The sequence below is a fragment of the Mustelus asterias genome, chromosome 14, assembly GCF_964213995.1.
Source record: "Mustelus asterias chromosome 14, sMusAst1.hap1.1, whole genome shotgun sequence".
In the NCBI taxonomy this organism is placed as follows: Eukaryota; Metazoa; Chordata; class Chondrichthyes; order Carcharhiniformes; family Triakidae; genus Mustelus; species Mustelus asterias.
The window spans coordinates 37,762,299-37,776,925 of record NC_135814.1 but is presented as its reverse complement, the minus strand read 5'-3'; the positions used below and the strand labels follow the sequence as shown (position 1 = coordinate 37,776,925).

At 41.4% G+C, this 14,627-nt stretch overlaps 1 protein-coding gene across 2 annotated transcripts in view; it reads right to left on the bottom strand.

Annotated features, from left to right (window-relative positions):
• LOC144503592 (protein mono-ADP-ribosyltransferase PARP14-like) overlaps window positions 1–14,627 on the bottom strand; it is a 45,768-nt gene that overhangs the window by 23,605 nt on the left and 7,536 nt on the right. For both annotated transcript variants that reach the window (XM_078228181.1, XM_078228182.1), the window contains exons 2-8: window positions 12,380–12,492; window positions 11,261–11,300; window positions 8,793–9,053; window positions 4,360–4,596; window positions 932–3,186; window positions 607–843; window positions 288–509 (exon numbers count right to left, since the gene is read on the bottom strand). In XM_078228181.1, coding sequence (XP_078084307.1) covers window positions 288–509; window positions 607–843; window positions 932–3,186; window positions 4,360–4,596; window positions 8,793–9,053; window positions 11,261–11,300; window positions 12,380–12,492 — 3,365 coding nt within the window. The remainder of the gene's footprint in view (window positions 1–287; window positions 510–606; window positions 844–931; window positions 3,187–4,359; window positions 4,597–8,792; window positions 9,054–11,260; window positions 11,301–12,379; window positions 12,493–14,627) is intronic.

Sequence of the window (14,627 nt, the reverse complement as noted above, 5' to 3'; positions counted from 1 at the left end):
GCACTTTTGGGAGAATCTTGGCACATGGTTCTTGGCACATACTCAGTAACTGCACTGAAACAAAAATGGAGGCAGTGCTGTTTGAGTTTCAAATCAAGCTGGTTAAGTCAAAAATATTCACTGAAAGGTATATAATTAATGCCTAAGTATTTCATGTTAATATATTTTGCTACCCTAATGAACAGACAAACTAGACATCAATTTTGACGATCAATGTTTTGCTTCAGTAGAAATAGTTTAATGTGTAAGAGATTTAAAATAAAACTTCATCTATAATAAATCCATACCTGCAAAGTAGGAACATCATCAGGATGCACCACAAAGTGAACATTCTTAAGATTCTGTGTATTCCTCTTACTACTGAACTTCAGAACTCTTTCAAACATGAAGGCTGCCACAAGATTCTTTGGAAAACTCAATTTGCCAGTTCCAATTGCTGGGAAAGCGATGGAATTCAGCCGCATTGCTTCTGTGTTCCTCAGGCAGTCCTTGATTATACTTCTTAAAAGCTGGAAAGTAATTTCACATCAAGTGTTTCTATCCAATAATGTAATATTTCAAAAACACCGACTGTTGCTTTGAGATTAATATTAGAATGTATATTACCATTTCTGCATCTCCTTTTCCGTTATCCCACAGAGGAGCAACGACATGAAAGACTTGTTGACAGTCAAGATTGCATCCTTCAGTTACATAAATTCTTCCATTAGGATTTTTTTTACTGGGATTTTCATTCAACAGTAACTCTTGGAGCTTCGGGCCAGCTTTCTGTAATAGCGCTTGGGAAACTGCACCACTACGAAGATTAAAATCCATTCCAACGACATTTACAATGACATCAGCCTGCAAATAGAAAGCAAACAATTGTAATAAAGATAAAAGATGACTTTTGGAATGAATGGCAATTTCAAATACATCAGTGAAGACTTACTGTTACATCTTGAATATTGCCTCTTTCCACAATGACATTTAGACCTTCTTTTGTTTGGGCTTTATGCAGACAATTCATGCTTCTGTTTTTTATCCTGCTGCCAATGTTCACCCTTTCCGGCTGCGTGGGTGTACGAAGTGAAAATTCACCTAATATTTTCTGAACCGCAACTGAAACAGCCTGCACCGTTTGTTCATCATGGCTTACCAAGTGGATCTCTTTCAGTTTACTGCCACCAGGTGAATTGCCACAATGCTCTCCAATTGATCTGACAATTACTTCTGCACACAAAGGCAATGGAAATCCAAATATTCCTGAACTAATAGCAGGAATTGCTATAGTTCTCAAATTGTGGGATTCAGCAAGAAATAGACTTTGCAACACAGCCTTTCTTAAGCGTTTCTTAGCTGTGTCTGCATCAGTTGCCGCCCATCTTGGACCAACTGCATGGATCACTTTGGAACATGGTAAGTTACCAGCATTAGTAATAACTGCATCACCAGGCAGAAGAGGTCCATGCTTGTTAACAATCCTGTTACACTCATCTTGCAACAGGGTACCAGCAGCTTTTAGGAGGGCAGCTGCAAGACCACCAATGTGCTTTAGATCTTCATTTGCTGCATTGACAACCACATCAACTTGATTCTTGCAGAGATCTCCTCTATAAACAGTAACTAAAGGTCCGCCAGGCAATTGTGCTTTACAGGAACCCTGGCTGAATTCACCATTGTCTCCCAAGACACCAGGCTCAATAATTTTTACAAGACAGTTGAATTTAAACTTTACACTGGTAACATAAATATCTTCCTTTTCTTTGAAAATCTTCTTTGTTCCTGGTTTGTTAATTTTAAAGACTGAATTAATTACTTTGGAAGCCGCATTGAAAATTAACTTCTCCACTTCATATATATTCTCTTGGGCACCAGATACAATAACACTATTTGACGTGTTATTAACTTTGATTTCCACGCCCTTTGGAGGTGCTTTGAAAACATCAATTTTCATAACTTCCATCAGAAACTGCAGGACTCCACCAGATTTAAGTTGGATGTGCTTTTGAATGATTGTGTTTTTCTTGACAAAATCTGAAAGCATTTCAAAGACTTCCCCGACAGCATCAGAGTAGCCAGAGATAACGATCCGCATGTGCCCATCTTGTGATATCTCATTCATTTCAACCTGTTTACCAGAGGAATTCAGCTTCATGTCCAATCTTTCTTTCAGCTGTGCCCATTCACGCATTTGAATGACGTTTCGATCTTCTATTTCAATACATTCGAGATAGAGATCTTTTTTGATCTGCCGTTCTGCTGAAAGTAAAGAATGATCTGTATCTCCTACCAGCTGGACACAGTTATCCTTAATGTCATACACAGCACTGATCCCTTTTGATATGAACAAACAGCAGGAAACCTCTCTGTTGTCTAATCTTCGTAGAAAATTAATAAGATGAGGGCTCATGTCTATTTCCTTTCGTTTCATTTGCATGATTCTTTCCAAAATTTTACTTTTGGCAGCATAAACGTCCACAGACAAACCGTGCAGCATTATTTGACTTGCAGTTGAGTTGAATTTCATGCTGAGGTTTGGAAACAATGTGGAAAGATTCTTTTCAAGGTCTGTACTCTGTAGTAAATTACCATAAACAGGATTACAATCCACTGTCTCAGTCACACTTTGTCTTTCCCGTTCCAATTTTTGAGTGACACTATCCTTAACTGTTTGAAATGCTTGTTGTAGAGTATCTACACTGTCAGATTCTCCAGTGACTATTACTTTTCCCTTTGAGATATCTGGTATAACAGCAACATTTTGGTTCAAGCACTGATCAAGGTCTCCTCGAATTATTTCCCAGATTTGTTGACTCACATGATTTTCAATAGTTTTGTACTTTAACAGGATACCAGTTAAGTTGCCTGCAGCTTCCTTTTTCCAATTCTTTACAAGTTTTTCTAATGACTTTTCTTGTCTTGAAAAAGCTGGAGATATCCTGATTGAGTTTGATAAATCCGATTCTGGCAGTGTAGTCTTACAGTGGTGCACTGACATTTTGTCATTAATTTCTGCAATTCGCTGTCTATCGTTTTTAATAAACTTCAGGATGAAGGGATCAATATCGAAAGTGAAGGGATCTGGCATTTTCACAACTGGTCTTTTGTTCCCATACAAAGCCGAACCCAAAGACTGATAATACGGATAGATGTGGATTTGTGTTTTATCAATAGTGTGTGTTTTAGCCAGAATGGTATCCAGAACTGGAAATAAAACAAACAGAAAATTAGGTTCCAGAAACATTTTCTCAGAAGAATGGGCAGTTTCATATCCCACCACCCCTCATGCCTCTAGGCGTGGGCTGGGAGCTGTGGGTGGATGGAGGGCAGGGCTTGGGGGTGTCATTCAATGGGGTGGAAAGTTGTAGAGTGGAGATTCCATTGCTTCCTGATGCACGTCAATCAAGCACAAGACACAAGGCTTCGGTAACTGAAGGCTTTTATTGCCTAACAACGGAACTATTAGAACATAAGTACACCACTCCAGACTGACGAGGTCCCGCCCGAGCAGGGGGTCTTATACCTCTCCCAGGAGGCGGGGCCCGACTGGGATGTACCACAACAGCAACAACCACAGGTGTATTAATCCCACAGTGTAAACACCCTAGCCCAACAACAACATTAGAACAATCCCACAGTGTGAACACCCTAGCCCAACAACAACATTAGAACAACCCCACAGTGGGAACCAACGATGGTTCACCACACTTCCCGACTTTCCTAATTAAGTCTGAGATGGAAAAGGTTGAGGATGGCTTTCCCATCCTTAAGCCAACTGAGGTCAATAAGGCCAATTTAAGATCACTTAGACGCCTCATCATATGACTGCCAGTACTATATCAGTGGAGGGGGTGGCCACAAAGGCAGATTGCCAGCTATACCCTGACATGCCCACCTCTGACCCATGGGAGGGGAGGATGGTTTCTCCTGTGCAAACAACCTATGCCCAGCGGAGGAATCTGCTAATGACAAGGGGTGCCCCATGCGAAGAACCCACCCCTTTGCTTGGCGCTGCCTGACTGGCCCTAGTGAATCCACCCCATTTACCTGTGTTCTGGGGCCTCAAATGCCTGTTCCTCCTCTTGGACCTATTGCAATACCATGAGTGGCCACCACCTCCAGTAGCGCTTCAGGTATAAAGTGCTGCCAACCACTAATTGGCCAGCAGCAGTAAGAGGCAGGCCACCTGTCCTGCAAGACCTACAAACACCAATCAAGTAAGTGCCTGATTGGCTTTTAATCAGGTCAGGGTTACCAGGAATGACAGTGGAGTGGTTACCACCAGCTGAAGAGATGGTGGACCAGCCCACTACTGCAGCAATTGAATGCAGCCCAGCCAGCTTAAATGGTCTCCAGATTCGAGCATGCAAACATTACCTTCAGAATTTTCAAAAGAAACAACAGCTATGTTGTCCTCAGGTGTCATTTCAATGGCAATCACATTTCCACATCCATTTTTAGGATTTTCAAAGTACAGTTTTAACAAATCTTCACTGATGTGAGAAGGCAGATTCTCCACTTTTACACTTGTTGTTATTTCTAGTTGCTGTGCCACAATATTTTGCCCCTTACTCCAAACCTTCTGGGAACACCTTTTGATGAATTCAGTGATGTCTAAAAAACAAATTACAAAAAATAAAAGATGATCACAATACTTTTTCTGTCAATTTATCTGAGGATTATGAATAAATAACATCATTTGCTAGCTTAATACTCATAACACTTGCAATTATTTGGAAATCAATAATTTCGGAAAAGCAAGGAAATGATTTTTTTTAAAATTCTGTGCTCATCAAAGAGACGCCCATTAGTCCTGGAGAGTATAACATGTTGCGCCACTCCAGTTAGTTCTATATTATAGTCTCCATCTCCCACCTATTCTGTTTTCTGAGATATTTATTCACCTCAGTGACACTCCGTCAACGTGGGACTAAAATTTGCTTCTACTGGTTATGAACATGTTCAACATTTCATATTTAAATCTTTAGTTAGAACTTATGTGATGTGATGTAAATTTCCCTTTGTTTTTTACCCACTGCCCCATCCCCTGCACCAAGACTCTAACATTGATATTGCCCCATTGATTAGCGAACTGAAGGTCAAAGGAATATTTGGAATCAAGCCACTCGTCTCAATGTCCTAGTCAATAACTGCTGCAGTGAAGCTGGCTTTTCCCCCAATAAAGCGCAATATTGTCAAAGATTCATTTTGTGAGGCTTGCAGCAGTGCTAAGCATGTGAGGGTAAGGTGAAATATATGACTCTGTGCTCTGATTGGCAATTAATGGTGTATTGAACAGTGTGTCAAGCCAGTGGTTCTCTTGGCAGAATGTGGCATCTGAAGAGGCATAACTAACCTTGATCACTTGTGTGAAGTTATTATTTCTAGCAGCATATTTTCATAGAAATTATTATCCAGGTCTTTGGCGCAAGGCTGCTGATATTGACCGTATTGGCTATCTGGCCCCAGTGCTTTTACAACATTTGTCCATGGCTTGCTGACCATTGCTTCTCTTGTCCAACTGCACCAAAGCCTCCAGTGCAGCATCTGAGAACTTTGGAGGCTCACTCCCCTCTTGCACCAGAGTGAATTTCTTGCAGTTTAGACAGTCACTTGCAACACCTGCTCTGGCTGGAATACACTCCCCTTTTAAGTGATGCAGGCTGTCTTTCAGTAGGGCATGTTAGCTACAAGTGGTGCCAATTTCACAGAAACTTGGCCCGCTATTGAGGCATGCAACCACTCATTGGCACTTTTAGCACTGGGCTGCTCATTACACACATATAACTGAGCAGGCAGCACTGAGTATGCTACCTGCATTGGAAGAAACTGGCTTGGGTTAACCGCACATATTTTCAGAGGTTATCCAATTTTGCCTCACCAAGCTTGCACCCCAGAATAACAAGTGTAGCTGCAGACAGAAAGCCAATTCAAAATAACCTAATCAGTACACTCTCAAAACTGAAGATTTTAAAGGAATAAATCCATCCCAGTTCGCTACTACTTTACTTGTTAACACATATATAATTTAGCAGAGTGAAGAATTACAACACCTGCATATTGAACAGGGTGTCTCAGAAATGCTCATTAACACTTTTGAACATAATACCAGTTGGTTATTGCATATACAGGAACAGACACATACCTCGTCATTACTTGAATCCTTAGACATGTGAATTTCAAACAAGAATATTTCAAACTGTGTTTGAAATTAGTGTTCCAAATGTTTATCTGGCCAACGTGCTGTTAAGTACACAGCAATATACACTAACCAGCTAGTGCTATTTTTAACAAATCCTCTACTTAATAGCACTTTAACTGTGCTGCTGTATAAAATGTTAACATCACAAGAATCCTTGTCACTGCTGAACTGATTTGTTAATCAAATTAAGAGCAATTTAAGTCCAGACTGAAATTGTAAAGTTGGGGTAGTGGTGAAAATTAGCCTGGGTTCTTTTGGACAAGATTTCTGTTCAATGGCTTCTTTCTAATTCTATTCTCAAATGCCTTAGTACCGGGATAAATAAAATAAACCCTATGTTCTCATCTAAAGTTTCTTTTAATATTGTTCTGGCTCCTGATAAATGGGTCACACAAGGATGCCAGTGCCTGAGAGCTCAGAGCACAATTTTCTGTCATCTATGTAAAACTTAGAAAAAATAGATTGAATGGTTAGGATTGTCCTACTTCCATTGGCAATGAGGTCAATAACCGGAGGCATAGATTTAAAGTAATTGTCAAAGGATTAGAGAAGACTTGAGAAGATTTTCTTCTTCACTAACTAGTATAGGGGTGTACAACTTACTGTCTGAAAGGGTGGTAGCAGCAGAAACTGTCATCATATTTAAGAATTATGTGGCTATGCACTGGAAATGCCATACCTACAGGACAATGAGCCAAGAGCTAGAAAGCTGACTGGATAGCTCTTTTTGTTTTAGACATGATGGGCTGAATGGCCTCCTTCTGTGCTGTAAATTTCTGAGTTTCCATGTTTTGTTCTTCCTGGTGGTTGGTCCAAATGAATAAGTAACTTTATGTTGGGTTACTCCTGGGTGCATGAAACCCACATATCAGTAAAAAATAGTGCCAGCAGTGCCCTCCTGGCCAATGGAAAAGTGAGCATGTAATTCATATGCACTTAAAGGGGGCACCAATGTAATAACTGATAGTGGGATTTTTCAGCCCTTCCTGTCGGTGGATTATTCTGGTCCCGCTGAAGGCTAACCCTGCAGCAGGTTTCCCAGCAGCGGGGCAGGTGAGCCATACATAATGCCGTAGACTTCAGCGGGACTGGAAGAACTTGCTGGTGGCCATCTGTGCCACCGGAAACACGCTGTGGTGGAGCCAGACAGTCCCAGCTTTAGTTTTTCATACTACAGGTTAGGACTTCATTATAATATGCTAATGTACAATATTTCCTCCCCAAAAACTAATTCATATAAAAGAGAAATTTAAAATTTTCTCTTGTGAAAAATAAGTTGAGGGAAAAAGTGCCGAATTTTATGCTGGCAATCAGTTCTCACAATTAGTCATCACCAGAAATGTTAATTTGTATTTTCTCTGTTGAGGTGCAGAAGACCTCTTGCACATTTTCAACATTGTTCCTTTTTCTATCAATAATTTTGATTGCTAATTCTTTGGAATAAAAGTTTTCCAGTTACACTTCTATTGCTGAACATAGGTATTCGAAGTCTGTAACACAGTCCTGGTCACCTCATTACAAAAAGGATGTAATTACATTAGAGAGGAGATTTATGAGGATGTTGACAGAACTGCAACATCGCGGCTATACAGATAGATTGGATAGATTGGGGTTCTTCTCCTTCAAACAGAGGGGGCTGAGGAGAAATTTGATTGAGATGTATAGAATTGTGAGGGGCCTGGATCCAGTGGATGGGAAGGGCCTATTTCCTTCAGCAGAGAGGTCAGTGGCTAGAGGGCATAGATTTCAAGCTATTGGTAGAAAGATTAGAGGGGAGATGGAAGTGTCAAAAATCAAATACATGCTGCAAGAATTTCTGTGAAGCAGCTGTGACTGCACATAAAATAGAATAATGGACAATGACGGTAACTTTGGTAACCACAAGGAAGTCTGAAGCCACCACTCCAGATAACAGTTACAGATCATCAAGGACTTTGAATAAGTGCTTCATTAACAATCAGTCAGTATATTATATAGCCATGCCTTATTAGTATTCAGATATTGTAATTAGGCAAGTGTATTGATGCTATAACTGGTTAACTGAAATTATGTATGTCGAATGTCAGAAGTGGGAAGATTGATTGTAACAGGTTATGGATAATAGTAAGTTGAAATGTCAGTTTCTCATTGGTGTATGTAAATCACTTATAACTAAGCATGAAGGTATAATTGCCACTGTAATCCTTTGTTCAGGGAACCTGCAAACCACATGGTAGGAAGCTGGTTCCCTTATTATGGCTCAAATAAAGATCTTGAACTTAAACTCTGAGCGCCGCCTGGTCAATTAAGAGGAGTGAGGTACATTATAGTTGAATAGCTGTGAAACTCCCTCAACAGGAGATGAGGAAGAATTTTCCACCCAAAGGATTGTGAGAGTCTGGAATTCACTGCCTAGAAGAATAGTAGAGGCAGAAACCCTCAACTCATTTAAAAGTTGTCTGGATATGCACCTCAAGTGTCATAACCTATAGGCTACGGATCAAATGTTGGAAAGTGTGATTGGACTGGGTGGCTGGCAAAGACACGATGGGTCAAGTTGCCTCTTTCTGTGCTGTAAACTATGATTCCGTTACCTTGAACTAAATATTAACTGAATATTAATTCTTACCAACATCAGTTTTGAAAGTCACAACAACCGCATTCCTTTCACTCAATATTTCCAGGCTGAAATTATTAGGTCCTTCAGATAATCCAGTGAAATTTTCAACCAGTAGATTTAACATTTCATTCGAGGCATTTTCGGGAAGATTTTGTAGGACGATAACTGAGGATTGTGGAGGCCCTTTGTTCTTTTCATCAGGAAACCTGCTCCCCATTAATTGAACGTTCTCCGCTGAATGGGCTTCTTGGTTCACCACAGCCTTCGCACCTTAACAAGAAGAAGCACAACATCAGCGCAACAAACATTAGTCACATCAAAACATTTACTCCTCCCACTCCCATTGCACCACTTCTTTAATATTTCATAAATTCAATATGTGCAAAATTCATCAATGGTATAAGTTGCACATGATTTTAAAAATGACAGCATATTGAGGTTATGAAGCAAAAAAATGATGTTAACTTGCAGCTTAATAGACAATGATGCCAAAAACATATGGGTCACAATCCTGGCAATTAGTCCAGAATACAAGCAGCTATGGTGCTGACTTACAAAGTTATAGGCTGGAACTCCACCACCTCGCCCGCCACAGAATCAGCACAGGCGAGGGTCCGACAACAGAAATCTCCCTTGACCTCGGGTGGGAATTTCCGGTCTCGCCCGAGTAAGGCCATAAAATCCCACCCATAGAGTCAGAGGGAGAGTACCTTATTACTATGAAACAGGTAGGGACAAGTGCGAGTTCCAAGTACCTCTGACCACAAACTACCCATGTTCTGGTGCCTGCCACCAAAGAGGGAAGGGTTGGGATGAGTCGACTAGGTTGTGCTTGATCCCAAACACGTTCCCTTAATCAGTGGATCACAAATTGGGAACCATGGACCCCTATGGGTTTGTGGCACCCTTCTAGGGAATAGTGAATGGGTTCTGTTGCTATGATGGTATGGTTTGGGCATGCACTGTTGGCTGAACCAGTTACTGGCAGTGTCCCAACAGCAGCGTGATAACAATATGCCAGCACAGACAGGTTGGTAAGCTACAGGTGGGGAGAGCAAAAAAAATCCTGATACATGCAGCAGCTGTATGCTTGAGTAGATGGGAGGTAGCAAGGGCATACATCTGAAACGGTGTCACTGTGATTAATGCTGCTTGAAGAAGAGCAGAGAGGAATCACACAGTGGAATATTCAACAGGCATGTTGTCGAACCTGTAAGGTTATATTTCAGTTGAAGGAAGTACAAAAACGTACATGTCATCAATCACAGAATCAGACAGCTCTGGCCAAATTTCATATACCTTCCATTAATAGGACACTGATGAACTTTGCACTCAGAAAATATAAATGTGCAATATGTTTACAGTGTTCCAATTAAGATGAGAATCAGTAACTGCCATTTCATTTGAAAAAGGATCTTTCAAATATAAAAGTTTGAGAACCGCTATCATTAGCTGCCTGGTTGAAGGATTTAAAATGTGAAATATTTTTTTAAAAACGTCCTTATCTTTGAGGTCCAAGCCACTTTATGGTTTAGATGCTGACTAACCTGTCATGGATTTCTAGTATTCTGCATTTCTTTCTTTTTCTTCTTTCATGGAATGTGGGCACCGCTGGCAAGGCTAGTATTTTTTGCCCATCCCTAAATGCCATTGAGAAGCTGGTGGTAAGCCACTGCAGTTCACCTGGTGCAGGGACACCCACAGCGCTATTAGGTAAGCAGTTCCAAGTTTTTTCATCCAGCAACAATAGACCCGAAAATAATTTGTTTTGACACAAATTAAGTTCCACGGTTCTAATAGTTATTCCCTATTTCTGACAAAATCACCTTGTTTAAAAAAAACGGTTATCATTTCATCATTGCAATTCAGACAACTGGATTCCTAGGCTAGGAAAGTGCAAATTCCACACAGAGAGTGACCTAAGGCCGGAATTGAACCCGGGTCCCAATGAACACATAGGAAAATTCAGAAAAAGAGTACATAATATGTCATTCTTCTCTTTCTCTCCAAAATGTTTTAATGGGATATGTTCCTATGAATATCTCTTTTTTTATCCTGTGTTCTTTCATGGGATGCGGGCATCATTGGCAAGGCCAACATTCAATGACCATCATTAACTGCCTTTGAACTGAGTGGCTTGCTAGGCTATTTCAGAGGACATATAAGAGTCAACCACATTGCTGTGGAGCTGGAACCACACATAGACCAGAGCAGGTCAGAACAGCAGATTTATTTTCCTAAAGGACATTAGTGAACCAGTTGGATTTTTGCAGCAATCAGGGAGAGTTTCATGGTCACCAGTTTCATTATTAGGTTATTAATTCAATACAAGTTCCACCAGCCACCATGGTGGGATTTGAACCCACGTCACAGGCATATTAGCCTGGGCCTCAGGATTATCATCCAGCAACATTACTGTTATGCCACCATCTCCCGAGTGAATTGTTGTTTAAACGCTTAGAAGAAAATAGAAATACCCTGTTCTGTTTTGGGTCGTTTTCTTTCAGAATTCAGGTCCTGTTAAAACACAAAAATAACGTCAAGATTTAAAAGGAACCAAAACTATATTTTATATTTACAATTTGCACAATATTCCACATTTAGCAACCTTAATGTGTTCCTAAAAAGTTTACTCAATGAAAATCATTCTCCCATGTTATAAGGGTGAATTAGGTTCCTGACCCCATAATTTTTACGTTAAAAAATTATTGGCTAGCTTTAACCGAAATGATCTAAAAGTTCTCTTTCAAGTTATTACTTTTACTACCTACCTCCTCATTACTGCTTCCCACTGACTCACTGTCCCTCTTGCTCCTGCCTTCTCGCTGCTTCGTTCTCCCAATCTCCTCGATTCATCACTCCATCCCAATTACTGCTATCCTCCCACTTACCCCCTCTCTCATCTCCTTTCCACTCGCTACCTCATTCGCCCCCCCCCACCAAATCGCTGTCTCCTGATCCCCGATCCCCTTGCATCCTCCCACTCACCACTTCCCTTTACCGACTCCCTCACTCCCCTACTCCCTCGCCAGCTCCCTTTCCATCTTGCTCACCACTTCTTTCTCCCTCACACTCACAGCACCTCTTCTACCCCCTCATTCCCTCCCCCTCACCACCCCCATCTCGAACCCTCACACACAGAGAGAACCTGGGTGAACGGCCAGGTGACAAGTGAGTCATCAAGTGGGAAACAATGAGGGGTTCAGAGGAGGGAACCAGCCAGCAGGGCTGGGAGTTTGAGGGAGTGAGGGGCTCAGGAGAGGGGCACCAAGTAGGGGAAGTGAGGATGTCGGGTGAGTGTGGAGAGTGAGGGGGTGAGAAGCAGCAAGTGGGAGGGAATGAGAGGGTTGGGAGAAGGAAACAGCAGGGAGTAGGAGGGAACGAGATGGTGTGCAAAAGACATACCGAGCTTGTACAATTACAAGATTCTTAGTACATGTGCAGTAACTTGACTGAAGTAAAAATGGAACCAGTGCAATTTGGACAAGTTGCGTTATTTGTGAGTCATGCTAAAACAAAAGCACAGATTTAGAATGTGCTTTAAACAGCGGATACCTGGTCAAGTTTATATGTCTTATGTGTTTATATGAACTTACATATTGTTCCCCTCCATCAGCTCCTTGAGGTAGAGGTCTGACTTTAAGACGAATTTTGCCCCTCTTTTGCAAATCAATTTCATGAGCCTCTTTCTCCAATACATGACTTCTTGCTGAAGAAAACATCAGGAGGAACAACTGTAAGATTGTATTTATCTATAATGTTTTTGCAAGAATAGTCAAAATTAATGGGTTTATTTTCTTCAGAGTCTCAAGCAGTATTGATCTGTCAATGTGTTAACGACATAGACTAACAGACTGAAAATTGATTTAGCACATCAAAAATTCTAAATATCAGCAAAACTATCAGAAAAGATGGCAAGTAGAGGCTAAATGAATCCAGACAGCTAGGAAACCACTTAATCGCTCAACAATATTCATCAGGGGTGCCCGGGGGGTGGGTTGGGGTGGGGGGGGGGGGGGGGGATCCTCCCAAAACAATTCTAATGTTGAATCACGTGAAAACTGGAGTAACTCCTGCCGATTTTTTTAGCAGGATTTTCAAAATGAATCTCCCACACTCTGATAACTGCAGCATGCTCTAGCGAGATTCACACTGAAAATCAGTGGGTAGGGCCTATTCCTATTCCTGCTGGAGAGGCCAGCAGCATTGCACTGAGCCTGATCTGTCAGCGCCGAGATCAGCGCATGCGCAGTGGCCCGTATTGCCAGCCTCCTGATCGCTGACCTCCCGGACCTCTCCGGGCCAGCCGTCAGCCCCGATGTTCCACCCCTCTCTTTCCCCCTCCCGGCCAGCCCCAATCCACCCCCCCCTCTCCAATCCCCCAACAGTCCTGAACACAAGAATTAATAGTAGCAGTAGGCCATTTGGCCCAAGCCTGCTCCAACATTTGACAGGATCTTAGCTAATCTTTACTCTACCTTCTTTGGGGAAGAAAATTCCACAGACTAATGACCCTCTGAGAAAGAAAAAATTCCAGATCTCAAGTCTTAAACGGGAGATCCCTCATTCTTAAACTATGTCTTCTAGTTCTAAACTCCCTCAGAAAGGGAAACATCCTCTTACCATCCACCCTGTCAAATTTCCTCAGGAATCAGTCAAATGAATCTTCTCAGAACTGCTTCTAATGCAATTATATATTTTCTTAAGCAAGCATACTAAAGCTATGCACACTACTCCAAATGCGGTTACACTTAGGCCTGGAGCGCTGTAGCAATACTTTGCTACATTTATACTGATTCCGCTGGCAATAAATGCCAACATTCCATTTGCCTGCTGAAACACTTGCTGCAGCTACAAACCAACTTTTTATCATTCATGTATCAAGATACCCAGATCCCTCTTTACAGTAGAGATCTGCAATCACTCTCCATTTAAATAATGTCGTTTTTTTATTCTTCCTGCCAAAGCAGACAAGTTCGCATTTTGCTGCATTATATTACATCTGCCATCTACATCAGCTACCATTGTGGGCAGCATGGTGGCACAATGGGCAGCACTGCTGCCTCACAGTGCCAGGGACCTGGGTTCGATTCCCAGCTTGGGTCATTGTCTGTGTGGAGTTTGCACATTTTCCCCGTGTCTGCGTGGGTTTCCTCCGGGTGCTCCGGTTTCCTCCCACAGTCCAAAGATTTGTGGGTTAGGTGGATTGACCATGCTAACTAGCTAGTGTAAATGCATGGGTTAAGGGGATAGGGTCTGGGTGGGATTGTGGTCAGTGCAGACTCACTAGATCGAATGGCCTCCTTCTGCACTGTAGGATTCTATGCCAAATTCTTGCCCACTCATCTAACTTACCTAAATTCCTCTATGGATTCTTTATATCCTCTTGACAACATACTTTTCTATCTATCACCATGTCATCAGCAAAATTTAGCTACCATACATTCAAGTCATTGATTTAGACTGAGGCCCTAACATTAATTCTGTGGCGTGAGTCATAGCTTGCCAACCCAAAAATGATACGTTCATTGCTATTCTCTGTTTCCTGTTAGCTAACCAAAAATTTATCCATGTTAATATGTTACTGCCTACACCATTTTGTGTGGCAACCTTTGATGAGGCACCTTATTGAATGCCTTTTGGAAATCCAAGTACACCACATCTACATGGTCCCATTTATCTGTCTTGCTTGTTACTTCCTCAAAGAACTCTAACAAATTAGTCAAACACACTTTTATTTTCACAAAACCATAATGACTCTCACTGATTATTATTAAAGGAGCTAATACCAGGACATTAATACAATGTCTAAATGTCCTACTCTTCAGCAAAATCATTACTGTC